Source organism: Molothrus ater, chromosome 17 (genome assembly GCF_012460135.2).
Source record: "Molothrus ater isolate BHLD 08-10-18 breed brown headed cowbird chromosome 17, BPBGC_Mater_1.1, whole genome shotgun sequence".
In the NCBI taxonomy this organism is placed as follows: domain Eukaryota; kingdom Metazoa; phylum Chordata; class Aves; order Passeriformes; family Icteridae; genus Molothrus; species Molothrus ater.
Window position 1 is genome coordinate 770,567 of NC_050494.2, and position 27,545 is coordinate 798,111.

The 27,545-nt window shown below is 45.4% G+C and overlaps 1 protein-coding gene across 1 annotated transcript; it reads left to right on the top strand.

Moving 5' to 3' along the window:
• On the top strand, window positions 1-27,426 carry SAMHD1 (SAM and HD domain containing deoxynucleoside triphosphate triphosphohydrolase 1). Its single transcript, XM_036395959.2, has 16 exons — window positions 1-163; window positions 244-310; window positions 5,163-5,235; window positions 6,558-6,718; window positions 8,392-8,507; window positions 10,443-10,513; window positions 11,261-11,416; window positions 14,018-14,118; window positions 14,217-14,325; window positions 14,824-14,915; window positions 16,261-16,376; window positions 19,875-20,014; window positions 22,701-22,790; window positions 23,886-23,990; window positions 24,306-24,443; window positions 25,523-27,426. The coding sequence occupies exons 1-16, from the start codon at window positions 1-3 to the stop codon at window positions 25,643-25,645; spliced, it is 1,821 nt and encodes a 606-aa protein (XP_036251852.1). The 3' UTR covers window positions 25,646-27,426.
• The last annotated feature ends 119 nt before the right edge of the window (window positions 27,427-27,545 follow it).

Sequence of the window (27,545 nt, forward strand, 5' to 3'; positions counted from 1 at the left end):
ATGGGGAGCCCGGCGGGCACTCCCGCCAAGCGCGCGCGGTGCGAGGGGCCCCGCGGCTCCGGCAGCGACCGCAGCGACCCGCGGCTGTGGGACACGGAGTGGCTCTGCCAGCACCTCGCCCGCTGCGGCGTGGGCGATCCCAGCCTGCTGCGCCGCTTCCGAGGTACGGCGGGCCGGGGCCGGAGCCGCGGCCGTGGCCATGTGGCCCGGCCGCTGGCGCTGACGCTTCTCTTGCTCCTGCAGAGAGCGGGGTCACCGGGAGGATGCTGCTGGACCTGCCGGCCTGCGCCCCCGAGCTCATCCGCGTCTGGTGAGCGCCGCCCGCGGGGAAAGGGGGGCCGAAGCCGCGGGGAGCGGCCGCACACGCGCGTGGCCCGGCTCGGCCCGGCTCTAGGCCGCGGCCGCCCCCAACGCCTCGAGCGGAACTGTGCGGGGGAGGGCGAGGGAACGGGCTCCATGGGGCCGATGCCGGACTCTCAGAGCAGTTCCCGTTTCCGGCTGATCCCAGCACAACCACGGCGCGGACTCTTGCTGCCCAAATAACCATGAGAAGCAAAAAACCTCTATCCTTTAGAAAGGTTTGATGAAAATCACCTGGGGTAGCACAGTGACCTTTGAAGTGTAGCTGGGAACGCAAGTGTGAGCTCCAGGGGTTCTGACAGGAACTTACTTTGCTGCCTGAAGTTGCTGCTGCTCCGACTCCAGGAACGACAGCGGCCCCGATGTTTGACAGAGCGGGAGGTGCTGCTCGGGAGAGGCTGAGTGTCACCCGTCTCCTTTGGAGAAATCCCGGGCATTGACAGGTCAGCCTTGCAGCACTTGGCTCTCTGTTGTGCCGACTGGAGCATGGGCTGCTGTGGAAAAAGAAGTGTTCTGGCAGAACACTTCTGTAGTGTGTTCTGGCAGAATAGGGGCCTGTGGGTGAGTGGCCGAGTCCTTGCTGCCCGGAGCAGTCCAGAGCAGGCAGCCCGGCTGGTAGTGGTCACCTGCCACAAACACGGGGACACTGGGTGCTGTTCTAAAGTGTGTAAAGGATTGTTCCCAACAGTGAGGGACGACTGGGCCCAAAACCCTTTTATCTTTCTGGTGGCAAATATATTTTCTTGCTTTTCTGTAACAGCAAAGATTATGAATCTGTCCTGCTGTTCTGTGTGTTGGAAAGGCCCCTTTGCCCCTTCTCTGCCCCACCAGGAATCCTTTTTTGCTCCCCTCTACTGGATGTGAGCCTGCTTGCTCACCACATACTTCCTGGTGGTTTTTAATCTTGTAATGTCTTTTCTTTACTCCTTTGTTAACCTTGTTTATACTGTTTCCTTCAAATTTGTCTCAAAACCCACGTGCTGGCTCCAGCTGTTTGCTGATGTTGTGGTTGGTAACCCTGAGGTAAGCTGGGGTGTGTAATCTGGCAGGTGCACACAAGTGCAGAGCTGTGCTTTCTGCTGGGGGTTAGAGCACTTTGCTGTTGGCTCCTTGGCTGAAGGCTCGTCTGAGCTCATGCTGTGCTGGGGCTGAAGGGCTCTTCCTGAAGGGCTCTTCCACTGTTTTATTGAGACATCAGCGTGCAAAGGGGAGTGGGAAAGGGCGGGTGTCTGGGTGTGAGTATTAGAAGAGAATAAAAAGCTGGTGTGACGCAGCAGGACAAGGCAGAAGTCCTGTGCTTTGGACAAGGTAAGACGTGCTGGAGTGTATAAGGTATTTTTGATTTCTCTTTTTGTGGAAGAGGAGTTTAACTGTAGCAGTTTGAAGTGTGCAGGTAGAAATGCTGTGATGTCGTGGAAGGCACCTGAAGGCTTTTTTTATTGCTGAAGTACCAGGTAGTTGCCTGACTGAAATGACAAGCTGATGTCTAGTTTTATTTAGGATTTGCCTGGAGTCTGGTTGCTTCTAGCAGGAAAGGAGCATCATGTGTCCAGGACACACTGGACATGTGCAGCCAGTCTGGGGAGGCAGAGACTGTCTGTCAGTGCAGAACATGGGCAGCAGGATGGGGTAGCCGGGGTCCCTCAGCATGGGATACAGGTGATGGGGGCACAGGACTGTGGAGACCTCTCAGTTGACGTGGAGAGCAGATGGTGATGGGTTTACAGGTGGCTCGTGGGTTTTCTTTGTATAAGATATTGTTAACTTTGTATAAGTTTCCTTCTCTAAGATCTGACATCTTGTTTCTGTTAAGCTGAAACTGTTGAGAGTTGGATGAGAAATTGCTCAAGCATTCTGCTTTTTGTAAACATGTCTCACTTTGCACTAAGAACAATTCTTTTGCTGTCCACTGCACACTGTCCTGCAGTAAGTTGGGTCATTTCTCTGTGACAGGCCACTAATGAATGCATGTCTTTAGTTCGCTGGGTTCCTGGATGTCCAGAGAGGAAAGCTTAGGCCAGTGGTGCCTGGAGGCAGTGCAGTGAGTTTCTCAGGTGTTCTCATGTTGTTGGCAATGGATGTTTCCTGTGATGTACAGAGTGCTGAACACAGATGATAAGTGGGGCTGTCTGGCTGTCCTCTTTGGGTACAGGAAAGGGATTTTCTGGTCCTTGTGACCTGTGGCATGAAGGAGGGTATGGATCAAGCAGGGAGGAGAGTGGATGAGGAAGTGCCAGTTGTCACCATTTCCAAGCAGCCATCAGTAATGCTGCTTTGACTGTTAGAGGAAATGCAGAGTCCTGGAAAACTACAGTTTTCTGTATGAACAGGATTTGTCTTGCTTTGGGGGGTCTGGCCTTGTAGACTTCAGGTGAAAAATGCCCTGCAGCTGTTTTCTATCTGAAGGAGGATGAAGAGCAGGGAAGGTGGGGCATCCAGGCAATTGGTCACACCAGTAGCCAGCATGCAGGGTCTAATCTTTTCCCAATTCTTCTCCTCATCCCACCAGAGCAGCGAGTGGCTGTGTGGGACTGAGTTCCTGTCTGGGGTTAATCCACAACAATCCTTCTTGGAGCCCAGTGTGGGGCACAAGGGGTTGCCAGATGACAGATCTGAACAGAGCATATTAAAATACAAATAGCGGGGCCAGCAGAACTAAGGAAGTGATTCTTCCCCTGTGCTGGTTGGGCCACACCTTGAGTGCTGTGTCCAGTTCTGGGCCCCCCAATTTAGGAAGGATGTTGAGATGCTGGAGCATGTCTGGAGAAAGGCAACAAGGCTGGTGAAGGGTCTGGAACTCAAGCCTTATGAAGAGTGGCTGAGGGAGCTGGGGTTGTTTAGCCTGGAGGAGAGGAGGCTCAGGTAAGGAGACCTTACCACTCTCTACAACTACCTGACAGGAGCTACCTTCTCCCAGGCAACAAGTGACAGGACAAGAGGACACAATCTTAAGCTGTGCCAAGATGAGTTTAGGCTAGACATTAGGAAAAAATCCTTAACAGAAGGAATGATTGGGCATTGGGATGGGATGGGCTGCCCAGGAGGGAGGTGGAGGAGTCATCATCCATGGAGGTATTTAAAAAGACTGGATGTGTCACTTAGTGCCATAGTTTAGTTGATAAGATGATGTTAGGTCATAGGTTGGACTTAATGATCTCAAAGATCTTTTCCAACCTGGTTAATTCTGTGATTCTGTGTGAAAAATAAGTTGTTAAAAGCATTCATTATCTTAGTTTAATAGCTGCTGGTTACAATGTTGATTTCTTTGCCCTCAGAATATCATGGAACACATGCTGGTCTGGGCATCACCAAGGGAGCTTTTCATCTTAGAATTGTGGAATGGTTTGGGTTGACCTTATTGATCAACTCATTTAGACCCCTGCCACAGACAGGGACACCTTCTGCTATCCCAGGCTGCTTCAACCCCTGTCCAACCTGGCCTTGGACACTTCCAGGGATGGGGTGCCCAGCTGCTCTGGGCAACCTGTGCCAGGACTTCAGCACCCTCACAGGGAACAGTTTTTTGCTAATACCCAATCTGACCCTGGCCTCTGCCAGTTTAAAACCATTGGCCCTGTCCTGACAGTATCTGCTCTTATAAGTCCCTCTCCCTCCTTTGTATGGGTCTCCTAAAGGTATTGGGAGGCTTCAGGGAGGTCTTCATGCAGACTTCCCTTCTCCAGGCTGCACAGCCCCAGCTCTCTCGGCCTGTCTGCATAGGAGAGGTGCTCCAGCACTGCCTTGTGGCAGTCTGAGCAGCAGCTACAGCCCAGAAACACTGCTCACCAACAGCTCAAACATCACATGCCTTTAATATTTTAGGGATAGTGAATTATTAAATGATTCAGATGAGAATACGTAGTGCATCAAGCAGTACTTTTTCCTAATCGTTGACACTTTATAGTCTTATTTTATGTTAAATTTTATGTTGAAAGGCTGATATCAAACCAACCTCAGCAGTTAACTGCTGGGAGGAAAAGTATTTTCTCGTGGTAGTGTTTGCTGTCCTACTGAGGCTGAATCCATTTAGCTCAAGGGCAAAGCTTGCAGATAGAGTTAGTAAAATTAAGTGTGATAGGGCATATCTCTCTCTCTCTCTCTCCAGACTTATCCCACCTGTGCTCTTAGGCTGCTGTGGCTACAGCAGAGTATCTGCACTGGAAGTTTAGCTGTGTGTTGTGAAGGGGACCTTTAATAATTTATTAAAAATGACAGCAAAATATCTTTGCAAAATAGAAGAATCAGTCTCAGCAAAATTGGAACATATTTTAAACTGCAGTGGTTTTGCTGCTGGATTTGAAATTAATTTATGTAAAATTCAAGTTAATTTGACAAAATTAAACTTTTAATAGACAGTTGACTAACTATGAGAAATTTTTATAAAAATAATTTGTTGGGACTCTGACATTCTAGTTTAAGGAAGTTTTGCATCCTTAAAAAGTGTCAGTTATGGGAAAGCAACGTGCAGCATCTGAATAAGCTTAAAGGACACTAGGTGTGCTTTACACAATTTTTTTCATCAGTTTTCCTGGTGGTTTTATTTGTCAGTTCTGTGTAAGTGGTAGAAGCACTTACACTGTTCTACAGACATGTTCTGTAGCTATTTGTTTCCTTCCTTCTATACTTGATTTTAGAAGGATAAATGCTTTCAATATTTTTCTGAAAAAATTGCAGTTGCAGTCTTCTTCCATCAAGGAACATCAAAGTAATGTGAATGTGCATGAGTAATTCCATATGTACTGCAAATTGTAAAGGGACGTGCATTGCAGACTTGGCTCTCAGTGTCTCTTTTTCCTTCCTAGCTGCCCAGCTGAGCGACTGGAAGTGCTGGCGTGCCTGACACAGATGCAACAGCAGCACATGGAGGTGATGAAGGTATGGGGACATGCTATGGGGACACCATGACCAGGTCCTGCCCCAAGCCCTGCACAGGGCTCTGCTCCCTCTCTCTGCCTCCCCCTTCTTGGCTTGGTGCTGCCAGCTGGTGCCTTTCCTTTGCACAGCAGCAAACTCTGGGCCCTTGGTAGTAGTGGTCTGTGAAAAACCACATTAACTAGAAGAAACAATAGAATCATCATGTGGAAGCTTTCGGTGCGCACCTCCAGGTTGTGAGGGATTAAATGAGCAGAAGAGCTGTTTGACATGTGTTGGAGAAGCTCCCTTTCACATCCCTTTGTGTAGAGCCTCCCCTTGGTTTATTTTATTAGTTTTTCCCCAGGCCTGAGTTAACAGACTCCTCCTTGCTGTCACTGTTTCCTGTGTCCAGCTGTTTCTCCCAGTGGTGTGTGTTGCTCCAACTGGCCAGGGCTGTGCCTGTTCTGTAGTAGTCTGCATATCTGCTAGAGCCCTCCCAGCTCAGTGACCAAGGGTAGAGAGCACAGGTAACCCTTATTTGCCTCAGTGTTTTACCAAGATATGTGTGTGATGGAATGGTTTTACCTGCAGTTTAACAGCAAAGGTTAAAGATTAAATGTGTTTACCTTTTCTACTTGAGTCCCTGTAGTTACTGAGATGTCTCTAAAAATATGTGCTTGTCAGGAAGTACTTATTTCATATTTTGGTCATTTTGGGGGTTTATATTTTGTTTTAAGAAAAAAGTAACAATCATAATTTCCACCCAGCAATATTGCATTTGATTTTAAAAGCATGAACGGTATCGGGGCAAACGCTTTTATTGGCTATCTCAGACATGCATTGCAGTATGCTGCTTTAATTGGAATAGGAGATTAATAAAGACAGCAGTTTTCACAGGTGTTAAGTTTTGGAATTACGCAGTTGGAGATAACATTTTTAGTCATTTTGACTTCCCTTGCTATGTGAAATAGGCAGTTTTATCTTCTTGGTGTCAAGCTTTAGTAGTTCTCCAAGATAAATTTGGTTGCACAGAGAGGTTGAGGATGCCCTGTGCCTGGAAGTGTTCAGGGTCAGATTGGACAGGGCTTGGAGCAGCCTGGTCTAGTGGAAGGCATCCCTGCCTATGGTAGTATGTTGGAACAAGGTGATCTTTAAGGTCCCTTCCAACCCCAACCTTCCTATGATTCTGTGATAGATCTTGATATAGAGTTGGCAGAATATGTCTGTTTTACAGAAGATGAACAGTCTCTCCAACCAAATAACTGACCATTCTAGATATCTTTTACCTTGGTGCCTGTTTCTTTTCAAAGTCAAATTTTAATTTTTTTTTCTTACTTCTGTAGGTTTTTAATGATCCTATTCATGGGCACATTGAATTGCATCCCCTGCTGGTTCGGATCATCGACACCCCTCAGTTCCAGCGCCTCCGGTACATCAAGCAGCTGGGCGGAACGTACTTTGTTTTTCCAGGAGCCTCTCACAACCGCTTTGAACACTCCCTGGGGTAAGGTGCTGCTTCTGATGCATCTGTGGCATGTGGATATCCCTGTTTGGTTCTGCTGCTGTGGAGTGCCAGCCAAGGGGCACTGCTGTCTGAGCACTGGTGAAAACTGCTGGGGGGTGTTTCTGGTCTCAAATGTTCCTGGATAGCCCATGTCATTGTGGGCTGTTCCCTCGAATTTCTTTTAATAAAGACAGATAAACAAACCAAGATGGGTCAATGTTAGATTTCCTTCCCCACCCTTTATTATTCTAAGAATAATGTTAGCTAAAAACTGTACGTGTTTTATGTTCCTCCAGTCAAAATACAAGTTTTAAAGCATAAACTTAGTAGGTGTGCCAGGGCTACTCTTATGATCTGGCAGACAGTTGTAATCCCCGCACATCATCCAGCACAGCCAAAATGAGTTTGATCTGTAATGTTTGCCTTTGTAGGTAGATGTGCTTCATGCAGTCCATGGCAGGTTGTGAGGCTGATAGCTGTCATTCCATTAAGCAGAAATATGATAGACACAAGGATTCATAGAGTGTTACTAGGTCATTCACACTCCTCAGGAAAGCTGATGAATGACAAATTTGAGCTTGTTTTAAGGGTATATCTCAAAGAGCAGTTATTAAATTAAAATTACGCTTGTAAGTGGTTTTTATTCAGGTGATCTGGCCAGCCTAAAGTTGCTTTTGTTGGTGCTGAAATATTGTGGGGTAAATCTGGCTTACTTATAATGACATTCAAATGACTGTTTGCAAAAGGATGAGATGAATGAGGCAGCCTGGATTGATTGCATCTGGTAAACCAAAAAGAGAGAAATGTGGTTGAATATAAATGTGGTTGAAGTCTGAAAACTTCAGTTCTATCAGCAGCTTTTCTTTTGAACAGTTCCATTGAGTTAAATTTAGGGCAGTTGTTCTCCACTTGTATATAATGCCAAAGATTTCTACAGAGTTACAAATAGAAGAACTGAGCTTTGTGTGCTTATTGGTCTACTAAAAAGCCATCAAATGGTGAAATTTGGACTAATGAAACATATTACCTTATCACAGAACTAATTATTACCTTGTCCTTGTCTTGCTTTAAGCTGTTCTGAAAGGGGAGCTGTTGAGGCAAGTAGAAAAAGAGGTTTGTGCAGAGGTTATAATAAACAGTTTATGGGACTGTGTGCCATATATTTGCTCCTGCTGGTTTTGTGCCCATTCAATTAAATAAATTCTCAAATCTAAAATGAATGAGAAGAAGGGAAATAATTGTCATGAGCTATTAATAAAGCAGCAGTTTGAAAAGAGTACCAAATGCTTTGGTGACTGGTGTGGACCTTTGCAGTTTGCCCTGGCTGGAATTCAAGGATTCAGTGTAAGCTGAGGCGCTTTAAGATTCTCACTGTCAGTGGTGCACTGCTGTTCCCTTACACAGCTACCATGGGGTTGTGTGTTATGAAATACTGCAGGATGCTCTAGAGCCTCTGTGTTTTGGGCATGGTATCCATTTGGGCATGGTATCCCATGCTTTTTTGCTTTTGGAGGACTAAAACTCTGCTACAGGAAGCAGTTTGTGATTTTCTCCCACGTCAGGGTTGGGTATTCTTAGTATGCTGCCTCTCAGATAAGGGCTGTGACTTAATGGAGCAAAACAGAGTTCATCCTAAACCAATGCTATATTTCTTTCTTTTCGTCTTGCAACAGGGTTGGCTACCTTGCGGGATGTCTGGTTCGTGCACTGAAGGAGAGACAACCAGACCTGGATATAACCGAGCGAGACATCCTCTGTGTAGAAATTGCTGGGCTTTGTCATGATTTGGGTAAGAAGCACCTGAGATGGGTTCTTGCTCTTGGAAAGCTAACCAGGATGAAAAGCTGGCTGTGAGGTCAGAACATGTGAGCTGTTTCGGGCTGCTTAATGCATGGCCATATTCCAAGACAGGTTTTACCTGTTCTGTTTGGTCTGGAGTACATCTGTGGAGACAGTTCCACCTGAATCTGTAGCCACTCTTAGCTAGTGTTTTGTCCTGTTTCCAAATGGTGCTTAGAGTTCTGCCCTCAGTGGCTGAAATGTCCACTTCTTTCTGTGGTTTCTCCAGGTCTCTTCAAACATTTCAGAATGAAAAATAGTGTTCCTTTCAAAAATTGTAACATTTATTTCATAAACTACTTCTTTTCCTCAGAGCTGACACAGAATAATTTAATATTCTCAGTGTTGCTGCAGTACTTGCCTGTGGTGTAGGTGCTGGTACTGGCTGTTAAGTGCAGTAGTACTTGAAGTATCTTAGGAAAGTGTACTTGTTATACCCGAGTCTTCCTCGCAGGTGATGGGGAAGGAATTATCTGGATGGTTGCACTCAGAGTGGTGGTTATAGGCTCAATGTCCAGGTGGAGCCCAGTGAGGAGTGGGGCTGGTGCTATTGAATATCTCTGTCAGTGATGGGGACAGTGGGATAGATGCACCCTTGGGCAGTTTGCCAAGAGCACCGAGCTGTGTGATGGAGTCACATGGAGGGAAGGGATGGGGCATCCAGAGGGACCTGGACAGGCTGGAGGGGCAGACAGTGGATTGAGAGCAGCCCTCAGGAGAAGAACTTGGGGGCATTGATGGGTAAGATAGGACCAGAGGCAGCCCAGATGTAGAAGAATTCTTGGCAGAACAAGGGCATGCAAGGGCATACTTTTACAAGAATTGGACGACCCTGGCCTGCAGATTACGGAGTTACTTTGAAGACCATGTACTGTCCTCAAAACAAGATAGACCATGTACTGTCCTTGAATGGATACAACAGGAAAAAATGAGCATTGTGCCAGGACGAGGCCAGATGCCAGGCACATTGTGGGAACTGCTAATTTAGCACACCTTAGCTGAAAATGCTTCTAGTGTGACAACCAATCAGCAAATAACATGTATGTGTGAATGCAGCCACTTCACCAATGAGCATTAAGCAGTAGTGGCGCGAGGCAGTGCAGAGAGAGGCATAAATATTCCAAAGTTGCTGAATAAAGCAGAAGGACTGGAGCCATGTTGGTGTGGTTGTCGGTACTCGGCCGACTCTCCGTGGGACCCTCTTCACCCAGAACGCCCTTTGTGCTGGGCTGATCCCCAGCATGGGCAGAGGTGGGGGGGGGATTCTGCCCCTCTGCCTTGCTCAGGTGACAGCCCCACCTGCAGAGCTGCCACCAGCCTTGTGCCCCAGCATAAGGATGGGGTGCTACTTATGCACCCCAAAATTGCCCCAAGGCCTTGGAGATACACAAAGGGCTGGAGCCAGGCTGGGAGGGCTGGGGGTGCTCAGCCTGGAGGAGAGGAGGCTCTAGGGAGGCCTTAGACCACATAAAAGTGGTTCCAGGAGAGCTCAGAGGGACTTTGGACAGGGGCTTGGAGTGACAGGACAAGAAGGAATGGCTTCCCACTGGCAGAGGCAGGGTTAGATGAGATATTGGTAAGAATTCTTCCCTGTGAGAGTGGGGAAGTCCTGGCACAGGTTGCCAGAGAAGCTGTGGCCACCCTATCCTCAGAAGTATTCAAGGCCAGGTTGGAGAGGGCTTGGAGCAGCCTGGGATAGTGGAAGGTGTCCCTGGCCATAGCAGAGGTCTGAATGAGATGATCTTTAATGTCTGTTCCAACCCAAACCAGTCTGAGACTGTGATGTGTCAAGAAAAGTCAAATACAGGAGAATTCAGATCCTAAGCTTGCTCAAGAAATTTTTGCTGACAGCTATGTCTCAGACTGTGTAATCTTTATATTTAAGGTCATGGGCCATTTTCACACATGTTTGATGGAAGATTTATTCCACTCACTCGTCCAGAATTGAATTGGAAGGTAGGCTTTTCACTACTAAAATAAAAATACAAACCTGAAATTTTTAGAGGCAGAATAATTAATCTTTAAAGAGTTTCAATGCTTTTGAGGCTGTAGTGGTCATCTGGCCTTACCTTATTGCATCATTTTGATGGCTTAATTGAAAACCAGAATGTTGTTTTCTAATCTTGTGATGATATCCTTGTTAGGTCTGCACTGATCAATTTTGGTCTGCATTGTGCCTTAAAATGCATATTGAGAGCTTTCTGCAGAATATATTTTACATTTTAAAAATACCAACTGGCTGCTTCCTTTCTGGTATGTTTAGTCCAACGGCAGGATATTCAATATTGTTTAGAATTCAAACTTTCCAAAACAGTTGTTTGCTGTGAATGAAGTGCAACACAGTCCTTTCAGGCCTCTCTCTGCTTGTAATTTCTTAGCAAAATCAGATGAGTAAATTGGTTAATCTTTTACACAGCAAAATTGATTATTTTGTCTTTTAGCATTGTAACTGCGTCACTGCTGTTTGTCAGCACACAGAATTAACAGCTCTCTGCAGAAGAGTGTGTTTCTGGACTCTGTAGACCGGGTGATTTCCTCTTCTGTTTAATTGAAAATGACTAGGAAAGCACCCAGCTTCTGCACTTCACACCAGCCTGCCCATGTGCCCTGCTAGGCAGTGCTGATGGCTTGGAGTAAAGCTGTGACTCTGCAGGAAAGATGCTTAAACTATGTAATACAGTATTTGGATGGGTTTTTTCACAGCATGAAACTTCTTCTGTTAAAATGTTTGAGCACTTGATCACTTCCAATGAACTAGAAGAAGTCATGAAGTCCTATGGTCTTGTCCTGGAAGAAGATCTGTTGTTCATCAAGGAACAAATAGGAGGGCCTATAGATGAAACTGCCTGTGTGAAATCGGTGAGTCAGGGTGTTGCTCCTGTGGTTATGCCAAGAAACGTCTTTATTTCACTGGAAGAACAGATAATTTTGGCTTCTACTGTATGTTACTTATTGCTCTATGAAGTTCTGGGAATCTTGTCACAACTGATGCTGGAGGAGTGTTGTGTTTATTTCTTACAGTGCTGGTAGATGTGTTAATGTGCTTACAGCTCCCTGAGAATTCTTACCCAAAAGCCTCCAGATCAGAGGAAAGCTGTAGAAAGTTGCTTGTATTTAGGGAACCTAACTGGTAACTGGGATCCACTCAAGGGTACTGAAGAGTTGGAAGAAGTGGTCACCAAGGTATTTTTCATCATTTACATGCAGTCCTGGGTGGTCCCAGTTGACTGGAAATCAGTAGATGTGGCTCCATGAACAAGGGTGAGAAGGATAATCCTGGGAACTAGAGGGCTGTCAGCCTGACCTTGGTGCTAGGGAAGGTCATGGAGCAGATCATCCTGAATGCCATCATGCAGCACGTACAGGACAAGCAGGGAACCAGGCCCAACCAGCCTGGGTTTAGGAAATGCAGGTCATGTTCAACTGGAGGGTAGGAAGGCTCTACAGAGGGATCTGGATAAGTTGAATCAATGTGCCCAGTTTTGTGAGGTTCCACAATGCCAGGTGCTGGTCCTTCTACAGGCTGGGGTCAGGGCAGCTGGAAAGTGGCTAGGCAGAAAAGAGGTGCTGTTTGGTAGACAGTGAGTGAAAATGAGCCAGATGTGCCCAGGTGGGCAAGAGGACAATTGCACATGGCCTGTACCAGCCACAGCATGGCCAGCAGGACCAGGACGGTGACAGGGCCCCTGTGCTGGGCACTGCTGAGGACACAACTCAAATTCTGCATTCAGTTTTTGACCCCTCACTTGAAGAAAGACTCTGAGGTGCAATGGAGAAGGGCAGTAGAGCTGGGGAAGGGTCTGGAACACAAGTATGATGAGGAGCAGCTGAGGGATCTAGGGGGGCTTGGCCTGGAGTAAAGGAGGCCTCCCCCATTCTGGATAACAAAACTGGGCACTGGCAGTGATGAGGCAGTGAGCAATCCAAGCCTGGCCCAAGTGCCAGAGCCACAACAGCTTTGATGACAGCAGTGAAATGCTTGGATTTATTGCAGTAGCCAACATAGAGGATAAGACTTGAAGAAATGAGTTGCCTCAAGAAGCAAGCAAGAAGGGATGGCAGTTGTTAATCATTGCAACTCTATGAAAGATCTCGGTCCTCTCTCCTCATCTTACACTTTTGTCATCTCTTCAAGGACACTCGTTAAGTTGCCACCAGAGTAAACAACTGGTAGCAGCTGAAGTCAGTGGGAGATCTGTCAGGACAATCTGGTCCTAATCAGAATTTATATGTAGTCCCAAACAAGTAACCCACAAATGTTCACACTTGCCCATTATTTTCTGCTGCAGGAGTGGGTAGCAATCCCACGGCAAATACAAGGAACTTGGAGTAGTGAAATTGAGTCTGAGATCCTATAGGAAGAGGACATCCATTTACAAAATCCACAAGCTTATTTTTATCCCACTGGGCTTGTTTGCACACGAATCTTGGTGCCTGCCACTAGCATTGATCATGTTCCAGGTTCTTTCCCTGTGTCTGGTTTGCCTTGTTTGGATTCTGTGCCTGTTTTCCAGCAGGATAGCAGGAAGAGGAGTGCCACACACGGTACATGGCAGCCCCTTCCTGGTGTTAGGCAGCAGATTGCACTGGAAGGCTGTGCACTGTGGTGCAGGCCTCTGTCATGACATGGACAATGGGTGTTCAGGCACCAGACATAAACAGTGTCCTGAGCGTGTCCCAGTAGCAGAGCTCTGTGATCATGGGATTTTTATCCATGATGTGTTTGCATCCTTCTGCTTGCATGTGTTTCTGTTGCTATTTACATCAGTTTTAGTATTTCTGTAGTGCAGGTAACATGGAAGCTATGTTTGCATACAATGCTTTCCACTTTCAGAATTTCAAGGCCACTTTATGGCATATTTTTAGGTGAAGAATTTTAAATTTTCAAGAAAATGCGTGCCTTGTATCTTAGTATTTTGGTGTTCATTTCCTCTTTACCTTATGGCTGAATTGTCCCTTGTGAGGCAGGAGTTTAAGTAGCTGAATATTCAAAAATTTTTTCTTAAAACTTCTAAGTAAGTGGTTTTAACTCTGTTCTATGAAGTTGTAGATTGCAAAAGATTGCAGGACAGTGACATATTTGTGTATTTAATTCCCTCAAAATTAAATCATTCCAAAATTTCCCCTCTTTGTTGATATGTTGTTTTTTGTTTTTTTCATTCCCAAGCTGCAGGCTTTCTTTTAGTAGAGTAATGGGCAATGAATACTTGTGTTCATGGGTTTTATTCTGCTTGGGATTATGAGAAGACAGTCGCTTAGGCCCTCTTCTGGATTTCTAATGCCTGATAGCTTCTGGAAGTTCTTTTCTTGTCTTTGTGTTCTTCACTACCTCAGAGTTGGATGTTTATCACAAGCAAAGTCAAAGTGTATTCCCACTGTCTTTGAAAAGCCATTAGACATTGTTGGTACACTTTAATTTCTTGTTGTTTCTGATGTTTTTCTTCTTGGCTCCCCTGTCAGTGGCCCTACCGTGGTCGACCAAAGGAGAAAAGTTTCCTCTATGAGATTGTTGCTAATAAAAAAAATGGCATTGACGTTGACAAGTGGGATTATTTTGCAAGGTACAAATCTTACATTTTATTATGAATTCCTCTTGACAAAATGCTGCTGTATGTACAAAAATGATCATATGGTTAAACACTCCGTGCAATATTTCTAGGGATTGCCATCACCTGGGAATCCCCAATAATTTTGACTATAAGCGATTGCTTATCTTCACCCGGGTCTGTGAAGTGGAGAACCAGAAGCACATCTGCCCCCGTGACAAGGTGAGCAGGGGGAGCACCTGGGGGCACGCAGGGGAGCTGCACCCCGTGGCTGGGGGTCCTGCCCCTGCTTCCTTAGTCGAGGAGGGAGAGAAGTATTGGCTGCTCTGAAAGTTTTTCTCAGAAGCTGCTTTTTGGGAGAGGGACAGAGCAAACCATTGTTTGAAAGGATTTGTGGCAGATCCTGTCAGGGATCTCTACAGACCCCTCAGATCTGCATAATCCTGCTCCAGGTCTGCTGGGCAGGAAGTGAATGTGGCTGTGGTGAGGGGCTGCTAAAGGGATGAGGGGTCCTCTGCACTGCCTGGGGTCACTGTCAGCATTCTGCTCTCCTGTGGTGGCCTGAGCCAGTTTCAAAATTTGGAAATTATGAATAATAATCATTCTGCTTTATGCTGTGAATGGGAGGAGACAACTAATTTGATTAATTGATTGATTGTTTTAATTATCCTACTAAGACAGTGGCAAAAGTAAATGCTAATAGGGTTTTTTTTGATTCAGGAAGTTGGAAATTTGTACGAGATGTTCCACACCCGGAACTGCCTGCACCGGAGAGCATACCAGCATAAGACTGGCAACATCATTGAAATAATGCAAGTATATTGTCCTTTTCTTCCTTTTCAATTTATATTTAAATTCTTGAAACAATCCATATCCATTGGAATATTCAGAAAATCAATAAGGTGTGACATAGAATAAAAACTACTTCTGATTCTTGTGAAAAGACTTAGTGCTTAGGGTATCATAGAGGCTGTGATTAGCAAAGCAAACAAAAACAGAAAGAGAGGAGGACAAAAGCATCCTTCCACATTAAATTAAATCAGAGGAAAATTGCTAAAGGCCTGAAGAAGCACAAGACTAGGGTGTGCTTAAACCATTTAAAATGCTGACAGCTGAAGTCAAATCCTTATCTGCAAGTTAGAGAACACTTAGCTCAAACTGCCTGGTTACTAGAGCAAGGTTGCTAATAAAGTCATGAAAGGGCTCATGTGGTTTAGCTGAGGCCTGGCTTTGTGTTTATGTAATACAAGATTTGTTCAGGACCAGCTCAGCTGCCTACCTGCTGTTTTACCTCTCTTGTTGATGTCTATAGAATTTTCCCTATAACATTATTCTTTTTACTTTTCTTGAGAATCAGAAATACTTGTATCTCCAAATCTTTTTTTCCTTAGGGTCTTGTCTGTTGGGTAACTGTTGAATTTGGTAAAAAGGAATGTTAAGGATTACGCAGTACAAGAGTGATTTGGATTGTTTTCATTTCATAAACTTCAGCTCCTGATTTAGGGATCCTCTAAAACTCAGACTAAAAATGCTTGGGTTTGACAGTACCTCCATATGACAAGCAAAACATATTTTTTAGTTTAGAAAAACTCAGTTCTTGGCTTCCTATAATTATAACAGCCTTTCCAAAACAGTGTCCAAGCTGGAAATGACAGCAAGGTACATGGAAATTTGGAAGAACATCATCTTTAGATTATAATTTTTCCCATCTGAAAATATTACATGCTTGTGATACTTTCCCTTTACAATGCTTTGCACCTTCTCAGCTAACTGGGGAGGCAGGGAGTCTGTAAAAGGGTTTGGTCATCTGTGAGGGAACCTTCACTGCAGCTGAGGGACCATGTCACTGTTTTGCAGGGTTCTGCAATTGTCTCAGCAGTGCTAAACCACGTCTAAAGCAGAACAAAGTGAATTTGCTCATTCATCTAAAGGTTACATTCTGTTCTCAACCTGTCTTCAGTAAATCTCTGTTGGAATGTGCAGTGACAGCATGGAGACAAGATGTTGCAGTGATCAGCGTCTGCTGTGTGCTGGGATACAGTTTCATCTGTTGTCTTCTGTTTATAACATACTACTAAATTGTTTCATTTTTCCTGTTGACCAGTGAGGTGTTTCAAAATCATACTATCCTGAAGTCATAATTTTGTCTCAAACTAGGATAACAGAAGCCTTTCAAAAAGCAGACAAATTTTTTGAAATAAGAGGCTCTGGAGGAAAAGTGTATCGGATTTCTACAGCAATGGAGGACATGGAAGCCTACACTAAACTAACTGGTATGAGGTCTCAGAATTATTTCTTTAAGTAAAACAGCATGGCTGCCTGTTAAAATGCTGATTTTATTGCTTTTGTGCACAGAAGGTGCGGCAGGCCTGGACTGTCTAATGCTTGTGATCTGAAATCTTGCTAGAAGGGAGAGCAATACCTTCTAATTGAAATGACTTTTATGTTGTGAGAGAGAGAAAGAAGCACTAACTTTATATTCCACGTATGTTCAGATTCAGCAGTGTTAGAAGGTCCCGCCTGTGCCCTGAGTTTGTTGCACTTGTCACAAGTGGGATGTGAGTGAGCTCTATGTGGTACTACAGGTGGCTCTGTCAGGTGAAGTTCTGGACGAGTTTTGTGGTGTGAAGCTGTACCCAAAGCAGGTTCCAAACAGCTCTCATGGGGTCTCAGGTTGCCCTGCTTGCCTGCCTCTCCTGGTGTGTGCTGTGGCACCCTGGTGTTCCCCTGGTTGTGTTCAGAGCTGCAGTGGGGCCAGGCAACCCTTCTGCTCCAGGGCTCTGTGGTTGGCTCTGTATGCGGGGCACGGGTGCTGCAGGTCCTGCTCAGGGCTGCTCCTGATCACTGGCAGCTCTTGCAGCACCTGTCAGCTACAGCTCACCAGGACTTCCAAGCCAACCCTCCCGAGTTTCCATCACCAAGCCTTAGCTGGCCAAGAGAGAGACTGAAGAACTTCTATCTTTGGTCCATGGATGACAGGGCCTGAGGGCACTTGCAGAGAATCCTGTGTGCCTTAGCCTTTGTCATGCTAAAGACCTTTTGCTGGCAGTCCTTCATGTGCCACACCCTCTGCAGTCTGCCCACACTCCTGCTGCTGCAGTGAGGAGTCCCCTCTGTCACTGTGTGCCTCTGCTCAGGGCAGGACAAGGGTGGCTGCTTTGAGGGGCAGTAGTTGTTGGGGAACGTGAGCTGCATTGCTGAGCAATGGAAGGCTGGGCAGAAAGGAAAGAACTGAAGTGAAGTTGTTCCTGGGGAATGGCTGGCCTGGCAGGCCTGCTGTAGCTACCTGCTGACCTCTGGTACCTGATGAGGAGCACAGCTCAGGGCAAGGACAGCAGGGCTGTGCCCAGCCTCTCACAGTCTGCCACAGCAAGAGCTGCTTGTTGGGACCATCTGTTCAGCAAGGACGGCTGAACAGCAAGGGAGAGGGATGTGAGGAATGTTCCAGCATGTACAGTGGAGCATGAAGGACGAGTATGGCCTCCTCTTAAACCTCCTTCCTGCCTCTGGTGCTGTGGAGAGTAAGAGTTTTCCTTTTTTTTCTTTTCGCTCAGGGAATTTTCTTCCAGTTGTTGCCTAAGAGATGGAAATGTACAATAGTTAAGAGAGACGAAAGATGTAGCCAAGGAGGAGGGGGAAGGGTGCAGTTTGCTACTGTTCTCTTGGGAAGGGCAGAGTAGTGGGAGATTTTGGGTGAGGGGCTGGGCTGGGCTGGGCTCAGCTCCGCTCGCTCTCGCCCTTGGGCTCAGAGGTGACACGGGCAGGCTGCTGCCCTGGGGAGAATTTGCTGCCACCAGGGAGTTCTGTCCTGTGCTGCTTTCTGCTCACCGGGGCTGAGCTTCAGCTGCTGAACTGGGACCTTTCCAACACCCGACCTCAAGGGGAAGGGGACCCCAGCCCCCTCCCCATTCCCAGAGGGAGTGTCTGTGGGAAAGGCCGGCCCCGGGTCGGTGCTGCCAGGCTTGGTGTTTGCCTTGTTATACACACACACGCTAGTAAGGAAATGCTATTCCTTTTCTTGTATCTTTGCCTGAAAGCCCTGTGATTTCAAAGTTAGAATAATTCAGGGGGAAGGGGCTCATATTCTCCATTCCAAGGGAGGTTCCCGCCTTCCTTGGCAGATACCTGTCCTTTAATCCAGGACAAGTGCTTGCAACCTGGACACTCCTTAGGGTTGTTTCAGCAGTCCCTGGTGAGTTATGCTTCTGTGAAATTGTCCAGTTATGGACCTCTACAAATGAGAAACCTCTGGGAGGTTTGTAGCAGGCACAGGGACTGCAAAGGCCCTGTGGAGGGCAGAGGCCTAAAGATAGGAAATGCCAAGTCACGGTGAATAGCAAGAAGCCCCTCTCTTCTGCCTTTTGGACCCCTGCTTATCTCTCTGTAACCCTGTAGGTCACTCCCTTTTAACCCCTGCTATTGGACAATTTCTGATCCCCCTATACCCTATAGAATGGGCTGTTTTAGTCCGGTTCTGTAGAAGAGCTGTCACTGGAACTTCACAGATCACCCAATAAAGACATCGCTGTGGAACGCCAGAACGGCCTTCTCCTCTCTCGCCCTGTGTCTGCCTGCCTGCGGCACTGAGCAAGCTAAGAGCTGGAATCACAAAGAGCTGATAATCACTAAAGAGCTGATATCCCTTATGCTTGCTAAGGTTGCCAGTGGCTGAGAGCTGCTTGGGAATTTGGGCAGTCTGTCCCCATAAAGGACTGAGCTATCTGGCCTGTGCAGCCTGCTCGGGGGCAAATCTGAACCCAGCAGGAGGCTGAATTAGTGGTTCTGCAACAGAAGGTTCCCTAACTTTCTTCCATGGTGGTGGGTGAAGAACCACCATGTGTTGCCTTCTGATTTGGCAGCAAATCCTAGTTCTAGTAAAGGCTGAGACAGCGGAGCATTCCTTGTCTGCTTTTGCACAGGGAAGATGTTCGTGGGCTTCTTATTTCCCCTGCATTATCTATTCTTTGTTTGAAGAGACCTGGTCTGTGGTTCCTCATGGAGGAGTTCCTGGCTTTGGTTGACCTTGTCCATTAAACCAGTTGAAGGTGTTTTGGTACATGGCTCAGAGATTGTTCTGGACCTTGTTGGGAGCTCCTCAGGCCGGTTGCAGCTTCAGGTGGGCTCTTGCAGGGTTGTGCTTGCAGCATGTGTTGAAGCTGCCCAGGTGTTCCTGGCCAGGGAATGCAGTCATGGGGTGCAGATGAGACCAGCAGCATCCTGGCAACAGCAGTCTCTAGGACAGCCAAAAGTAACCTTTCTGCTCTGAAGCCACATCAAAAGAAGCCTGTCTTGCTCCACCTGATGGTGGGAATCTTGCTGCATGTGTCGCTGTCGTGTGGAGTCAGGAGGGAGGATTTTGATGCTTGCATCCAAAGTCTGAGAAAACCTGAAGGCTTAAGGCCATTCTTTATTTTTTTACAAGATGGAGTCTTTACCCATGTCTGAGCTAGTTAGTGGTGGAGTTCAGGGTAGTCTACTAAGCAAGATTGGCTAAATAAGAGGAAAAAGTAATTTCTAGTGAAATAACAAAGTATGTTGCCAGGGTGAGAATTGAGATAGTTTTTCTGCCAACAGCCATTGTGAATCTAATGATAATTAAGATAATATTGTGACTTCTCATTGTCAGACTTAGTTCCATCATTCCCTGACGGTTCAGTGACTTTCCTGAACCAGCAGTTTTTCTGGTTGCTTTAACCTTTGGCCCTGTTTGTTCATTTTACTGTGACACTGGATTGTGACATACATAACAAAAATCAATGCAACTTTGGCAGACTGTGTCTACCTGGAAATTCTTCACTCAAGTCATCCAGAACTGGAGGAGGCACGAGAAATTTTGCGTAAAATAGAACGACGCGAATTATACAGGTTTTTAGGAGAAACTCGACCTGAATCAAAGAAGGAAATTATAAAGGTAATGTCCCTTAGCAGAAGGTTCTGAATTCTGTCCCCTTAAAAATGTTCTTGAAGTTGATGAACATCATTTGTCTCTACGTGGGCTTTGTTTAGTTTGAGGGTTTGGGTTTTTTTTTGTTATTTGCTATTTGAAAAATAGAGTCAAAAGTTATCCTCCCATCTTTAAGTAGCTGAGCCACGAAACATATAAGAAATTGGGGAAAGTTTTATCAACAAACAGTCAGAAGAACACCAACAGGTGGAAATTCAGAAGCTGATTACTGCAGAAATATTTCCAGGAAAAACTTTTCTGAAAAATACAAAATTTTATAAAAGACTCTTACAGTCCAGTGATTGAAAAGGTTATTGCATCATTTGATGTTCGTGAAAATTTCAAAAACAATTAGGAACTCGTTTGCTTTGAACCGTAATTTGTGTGCTTTGCTTTGAGAATAAATATCAAACTGAATAATAGCTGCTGAATTTCTTGATGTTAAATTCTGTACTAAGCATGAGAATGCATGTACTTTTCCCAGTCTTTTTCATGAGTGCTTTTCAAAGCAGATAGCAGTTTAATTCTTGTTGTCTTATTTCAAAATAATGATATATTAGAGCTCACTTCAGCTGGCTCAGCTCTTTTAATGTGCTATACTGTGTTGTCACATCATCAGTTACTTATCCCCAAATTTCAGGCATCATGGTGAAAACTTTCTATTTCTGATTTCCAGAAGTGGATGTCTGTATCTAGAAAGCCTTCATAAAAATAGTTCAGCTCTTTTAAAGAGAGAATAAGGTTAGAAAAGGACTACTAGATGTAACTGTTCATCTTTTTGTTTGAAGAGAAGCTTTGCTTGTGTTCTTTGTTTACGAAAAAGTCCTGTTAAGAGATTCTGTATTACAAAAGCAGGAGGAAATAGGTGAAAGCAAACATTAAATGGTTGTACATGGATTGTCAAGTTTTTGCCCCTCTGAGGAGAAGGTTGGGGTAAGTGGCCCAGCAAATAAGGAGACAGGTGTGAGAGCAAATGTTATGATTTCTACCTCTAAACAGCTGCTTTTAGAAGCTTGGTTAATGAAAGGAAAACTCTCACTTTGAAAGTGCAGCCAGAGGTGTTGAATCTTGGGGTATGCAGGGTGTTGTTTTGAAGGGAGACTGGATCCCTGTTGGGTGCTGTAATTGTATCCAGCCAGTGCTTTGCAGCTCGGGGTGCACAGCTGAGGGCTTGAGGGAGGATGTTTCCCCCTCTAGTGCCTGTGGCAGGAATGTCAGAGGCTCAGCCTCCTCCCAGCGCTGCAGAGGAGCTGCACAAGGCAGAGCTGTGTCTGCTCTGCTCCTTCCCACACCACAAGGTTGTGTTTAGAACCACTGAATGCTTTGGGTTGGAAAGGACCTTCAAAGGCCATCCAGTCCAACCTCCTGCCATGAAGCCGGGACGACTTCCACTAAACCAGGTTGCTCCTGCCCTGTGCATTTCTGTGATTCTCAAGCTGTCCAGAGCCAGGGGAAAATCCCAAAGAGCTTGAGAGTTCTCAAATTCGGGTTGAGTTTCCAGTTAGTGCAAACTAGAGAGGTAATTTCAAAATGATGCAAGCAAAGTTAGGCAGTAAGTTAACACATATACATTCTGATACAGAGTAGAAATAATTACAAACAGCCTCAAGTCTGTTTCCTCCTGGCAGAGTTTTCCTCCAAGCTTGCTCTCAGTCTTTCTTTGGTTTCTTGAGTCACTGCAAACCACACACGTGCCTTGGCTTGTCAGTGTGTGTGATTTTTCTACTCCTCAGTCTCTGCACCTCTGCAATGAACAAATCAACAGCAAAAACAAACAAACAAAACCAAACCAAAAAACAACCCAACTGCTCCTAGCAGAATTCCTTCCCTCCTGGACAGTCTCCAGACTGCTCTGGGCTGCACTCCCATGAGTCTCAGTTGCTCCCAGGAAATCTTGATGCTTCAAATTTTGCATCTTCCCCCAAACACAGCAGCCCTGAAAAAAGGCCACAGCCTTTGAATGAGGACATTTCAGTGGACACCTGTTCTCCATCTAACCATGCTCCTCTGCTTTGTGTTAGCCTCAGTGTCAGCAGGGAATATTCCCTTGGTGTCAAAACCAAACAAAACCCCTTTGTGGTTTTAGCTTTTGTGGAGTACTTTAGCAGAGTACTTTTGTGGGTTTTTTATTTTGTGGTTGTCTGTCTCTTGTGGCTTTTTATATGTTTTACTGCACAGATATAAAAGCTTTATCAGAGGGTAAGATCCTGCAGCCCTTCATTTGAAAATTTCAGTGAAAATGTCTAATATTCAGCTTTGGGGAAATTAATTGTAACACCTTTGTATTGTAAAACAGTTGATTGAAGGAACTTATTTTCTGCTTCTATGCTTCAGCATTCTGGATGTTGCACTCCTGCTCTCCCCCTGCCCCATTATCAGTGTAAAGCTCCTCCTTCACAGACTGGCAGATTTTGGGTTTTCTCATTTGCATACATTTGGTTTGTTTCTAAAAACTGAGTTTTATACTAATGGCTATGGTGTACAGTAATTCAAACAACCAGATTGGTGCAAGAGTCTTGTCAAACGGTGAAGAATTGAAAGCTTTAGTTTAGAAACATATTGTGTCACCTGTTGTGTTGCCTTGACCTAGACCTGAGAGTGCATAAATGTAATTTGAGTTACTGAGTTAATCCTTTGCTTTGGTTTCTTCCAGAGTAACAGCCTGGCAGAAAGCATTGCTAATTCCAAGCCAGAGAAGGACCCTCCAGATGTGGAGCTAAAGGCTGAGAATTTCATAGTTGATGTAAACACCTCTCAGAGCGGGTTCAAGTAAAAACTTCTCCATCACAGAGGGCCTTGTGTAGCCTGGTGGAAGAACAAACACACAGGGTGTCTGTGGCTGCAGCCTGGCTCCCTTTGAGGGTTGGAGGTTTCCTGTGGGGGGTTTGCTGTGGTGGGAGGGTGTGGGGCAGGCAGGGGGAGCCTCACTGGGCTGTCACCTGTACACTGCTCCTGGTGACAAATGGGGTCTCTTGTCACTGTCCTCCCCCTGACAAGGAGCAGTGGAGAATCCTGTGGGGTTTGATACACGGGTGTCAATGGCAGCAGCCCAGGGACCACTGGGTGGGTCAGGAAGGCAGGAAACCCCCAGAGGGAGGAAAGAGGCAAAGTGACCTCCAGGCTGTAGGTGCTGCACTCCTGATGCCTGGCGGGCACAAAGCACCTGCTGCCACGGCTTGGGCTTTGTCAGCCAGCAGTGTAGGAGGGAGGGAGCTGGGGCAGTCTGCAGGCATCACCCAGCTCAATCCCTGCTCTCAGTTCATTCTGGGAAGAGAGAGTGGCTTTCCACAGAGTGCATCACGAGCCCCTCCTGCAGTGCCCTTGCACTGAAGGTTCCCTTCACTGGGCCAGAATGGAGCAGCTCACTGAGCTTTACAGAATTTGCCTGGGATTTTCCCATCCCACAGACTGAAATCGTAGGGAAGTGGGTCCCTGCTGACCACAGAAGTGTTGGTGTACCAGGCTGATGTAAATAATGTCTAAACTTTATGTTTATGATTGTAAGCTCTGCTGCAATCATAATGTAGGTTGTGTGTTTTGGGGAGGCCCAAGCTGGCAAGGGACCAGTCCACTTCCAGTGCTGGAAACTGCAATGTTTCAGAGCACAACTGGGAGCTGGTCACTGTAAATGTGAATATCCACCTGGCAGCATCAGAGCAAGAGGGGGTAGAAGAAAATAGAAATACCAGATTGGTTTTTTAAGTAGTAATTTGTTAAATACTGTTTTATTTGATGACTGTAATTTTCAGGAGTGGGGTGTGTGTGGCCTTTTGTATTTATTGTGAGAAAACTAAAGACAAACATTAACAAATGCCATTTTCTTTTTTGTACATGCAAGGTTATCAGCATGGATTATGGAATGAAGGAACAGAATCCAATTGATAAGGTTCACTTCTATTGCAAGGCTGATCCTTCCAAGGCAGTTAAAATCAGTAAAGAACAGGTAGGTTTTTACTTTCCTTCTGAAAAGCATTTTCACCACCTGTGATGGAAGTGATCACAGTCCTGGGTGGTTGTTCATGCAGGATTTGTGGAGAAGTGGTGGGATCCATGGCCTTGTAATCTTCAGTGTGTGTTGTACTGTGACAACCTGGAACCCTGGCAGCCTTTGCCTATGAGCAGTATGTAACTGGAATACACTAGGAGTTGGAATATCACAATTGCTTTGGATAAAACTCATGGATTGTAGTGGAGCTTCTTACTGCTTTCCTTCTGTATTCCAAGAAATACTAAAGCTTTTTTCTGCTTTATTTCAAAGGTTTCAAAGCTTTTACCCAAAATATTTATGGAGCAGGTTGTCCGGGTTTATTACAAAAGTCAGGATCCATTAATTATTTCAGCTGCAAAACAGTACTTTGTTCAGTGGTGCATGCAGAATGATTTCACCAAACCACAGGTAACAAATTCACTCATTATATTTCTTGTTTAGAGCTCATAATATTCATCCATAAGCTTGCTTTTTCAGTAACAAGTTGGACATTCAGGCCTTGCCTTTGTGGCAGAGGCACCCACTCACTCACCTAACCCCTGGTTTTATCACAGCTCCCATCTGGGGGTGCTTTGGTTTCACTGAAGTAGTGCTGGAGACACCTGAAAGTACCACAAGATCATAGAATCATGGAATGGTTTGGGTTGGAAGGGGATTTTGAAGATCACCTTGTTCCAAACCCCTGCCATGGCAGAGACACTTTCCACTAGACCAGGTAGGGGAAAGAGCTGCATCCTCAAACAGGAGAGGAGTGCTCCTGGGTGGGGATGCAGGCATGGAAAACTGGGTAAGGCCTGTTCTTAAGGTCATTCTTGTGGCCTCTGTCTGTTAGAGCAGGTAATTTTAGAAGGGCTTTTTACAAATGGATCAAGCAACAGCTCTCCCTGGTTGTAGAATGTGGTTGTGTCCTCTGAGCACATTGTTCAGGTTCAGGCACATCCTCCCTGCAGGCCCTGGCGTGCTGCAAAGCACAGCAATGTGCATCTCACCAGCCAATTTCTGATCTTAGGCAGCTGATGGTCTGTGTTGGATTGCCTGAGCACAGATCACCACCTGCATCTGCCCGGGGTGAGCCCCACTGCCTCAGCTGCTGTTCAACCCTGCTTGTTTCAGACAGTGCAGGGCACATTCCAGCACCAAGGGGAGCTTGATTGCAGCAGTGCTAATGAGGGGCTGTGCTGAGGTCACAGGAAACACTCTAATGATTCTGTTAGTAGACCAGTGACCTTCCAGATTTTCTGGTAATAATTTAGGAAGAACCTGACTGCCAGTGGTGATGCCTTCTCAAGCAGGGCACTTTTGTCTCCCCACCACTCACTGCAGCAGTTTCCACCTCTGGGATGCACAGTCACTAGTGTTTATTGATTTACAAAGATTCTGGGACCTTGGATTGATTTTTTCCAGTTCAGCCTGAGGGTGAGCTGCTTTTCCCTGGCCTTAGAATGGAAAGCAAAAGTGAATTAATGTTTCCTGTATTTTCATACTAGGATGGTGATGTTGTTGCTCCTCATCTAACCCCAATGAAGGAAACCTGGAATAAGATGACAGATGATGAACACAGGAGAGCCTCAGAACCCAGCTGCAAACAAAGGCTTTCTTTTGATAAGTAACAAGTTTCTTTTTGGTGCTATTCAGTCTGCTTCCTCAGAAGATGAGTAAATTTGAGCATCAACTTTTCTAAAAGCTGGTTGGATGGCCTGGAGTAATTCACAGAACAATGCAGAATGTATTTTGCAATACAGAATGTTTTAATGTAGATACTTAAAGTGCATATTCCAGATGGACTTCTAAAAAACAATTTATTATAACAGATTAAACTCAGTTCTCATTGATTTTTTAATGTAGTGGCACTGTGTAGCAGGAGTGACTTTAAAAATTGCAATTCATTGTTATTACAAGATTTTACTACTCCATCCAGTCCTGATCCCTTCCTATTGCATGACTTAGCAGAAAAAATCCCAGCCCAGGTTTGATGGGGTTTTGGGAGGGGGTTGGGGTTTTCTTAGTGTCTGAGGAAGAGAGGGATAAGTATGCTTCTGAAAATACAGTGAGGTAAAGAAGAATTACCAAGGGTGGCATCTTCAAAATTAGTAAAATTAATTTAATAAAAAGAAAAAAAAAGGAGGGAGAGGGGAATCTTTTGATAATCTAAGATTAAATTTCTGGTATTCAAAAAGCTGGTGCAGACCTCTTGCTACAAGTGACCACAATTTTTATTGAAGTAACAATGCATTGCAGTGCCATGCAGCCTTTTATTGTTTTATTGTGTATTTTTGATACATAGAATGTTATATTTTTTACTGTCTGTCCTGCAAAGACTGCTCAAAAGGCCAGTGGTGTGAGTGGTTGCAGGAAGGCCAAGCTGCCCAGGTGTTTGCCAGGGCTCAGGTGTGCAGAGAGGGCAGTGCCAGCAGGGCTCTGCCCTGCTCTGCCCATCCTGCACCAAGTGCACCTTGGCTCTGCTTTACACTGTACTGGGCAGGCAGGCTCATCAGGAATCCCTCCATTCTTGTATCTGCTCTGTTCTCCTGGACCTCTTGGCTGTCCCTGCATCATTTTTCTGTCTCTTGTAGATCTGTGAGAGTTCTTACAGTTTTCCTGTACTGGCAGTACGGGTGTGAGTGTTCTGAATGTCTGTGCTGTTGGACAAATGAAGACCATTTTCCTCTCATCTTTTACTCAGGTCTAAGAGGAAGGCTGCTTTCATTAAATAAAACCTCAAAGCTTGAAAAAGTCTGATCACAAAACTAAAAACACAAAGTAAAAGGTTCAGTAATGCTCAAGAATTGGAGCAATCTGTGGCCTTTTATATCTGGAAAGGGGAGAGAGGTGTTTAACATCTGGCTCAGGCAGTCAGGTGTGGGTGGCCAGGGTAAGTCCTGAGAAACAACCCAGTGGGAAGGTGCTGTGATAGAACTCCACAACCCCTGTAATATCTCCTTTGCCCTTTTTATCCTGGGAACTGATGCTGTTAGAGGGAGGGGGAATGAGTAGCCAGGTAGTTCTGCTGCTTTTGTATCTGTGCTCCTGTGTCTGAAGGTGTAATCTCTGGTGCTCCTGTCTAACAGTATTTCAGACCTGCAGATGAACCAGATTGGTTAGAAGGGCTTGTGACCTCTTTAAAAGCTTTTAAAAAATTTGCTATTCCTCAAGAAACAATATCTTAGAGATATCATTTATCTCCCTTGTCTGCATAAGGTTGAGTTTCATTTTGATATAATTTTGTTCTTGTTGATTTGGTTTGTTTTTAATTTGTTACTAACTGCACTTTATACTTGGAAAAGATCTTTTGTTTATGTTAAACCAAAAGTGTATACTTAAGTTCTGAGAGCATTTCTTTTCTCAACACGTTCATGTGAGTCTCTCTGAAAAATAAATTTATAAACGATGATTTACTATTCTTTTAAAAAATTGCAGTGTGTGGACTTTATTAAAAACAGTCTTACTGTGTCATTCCAAGCAGCCAAGGTGTTCCTGCCTGCTGTCTGTGGGAGAGCTTCCCTCTGAAGA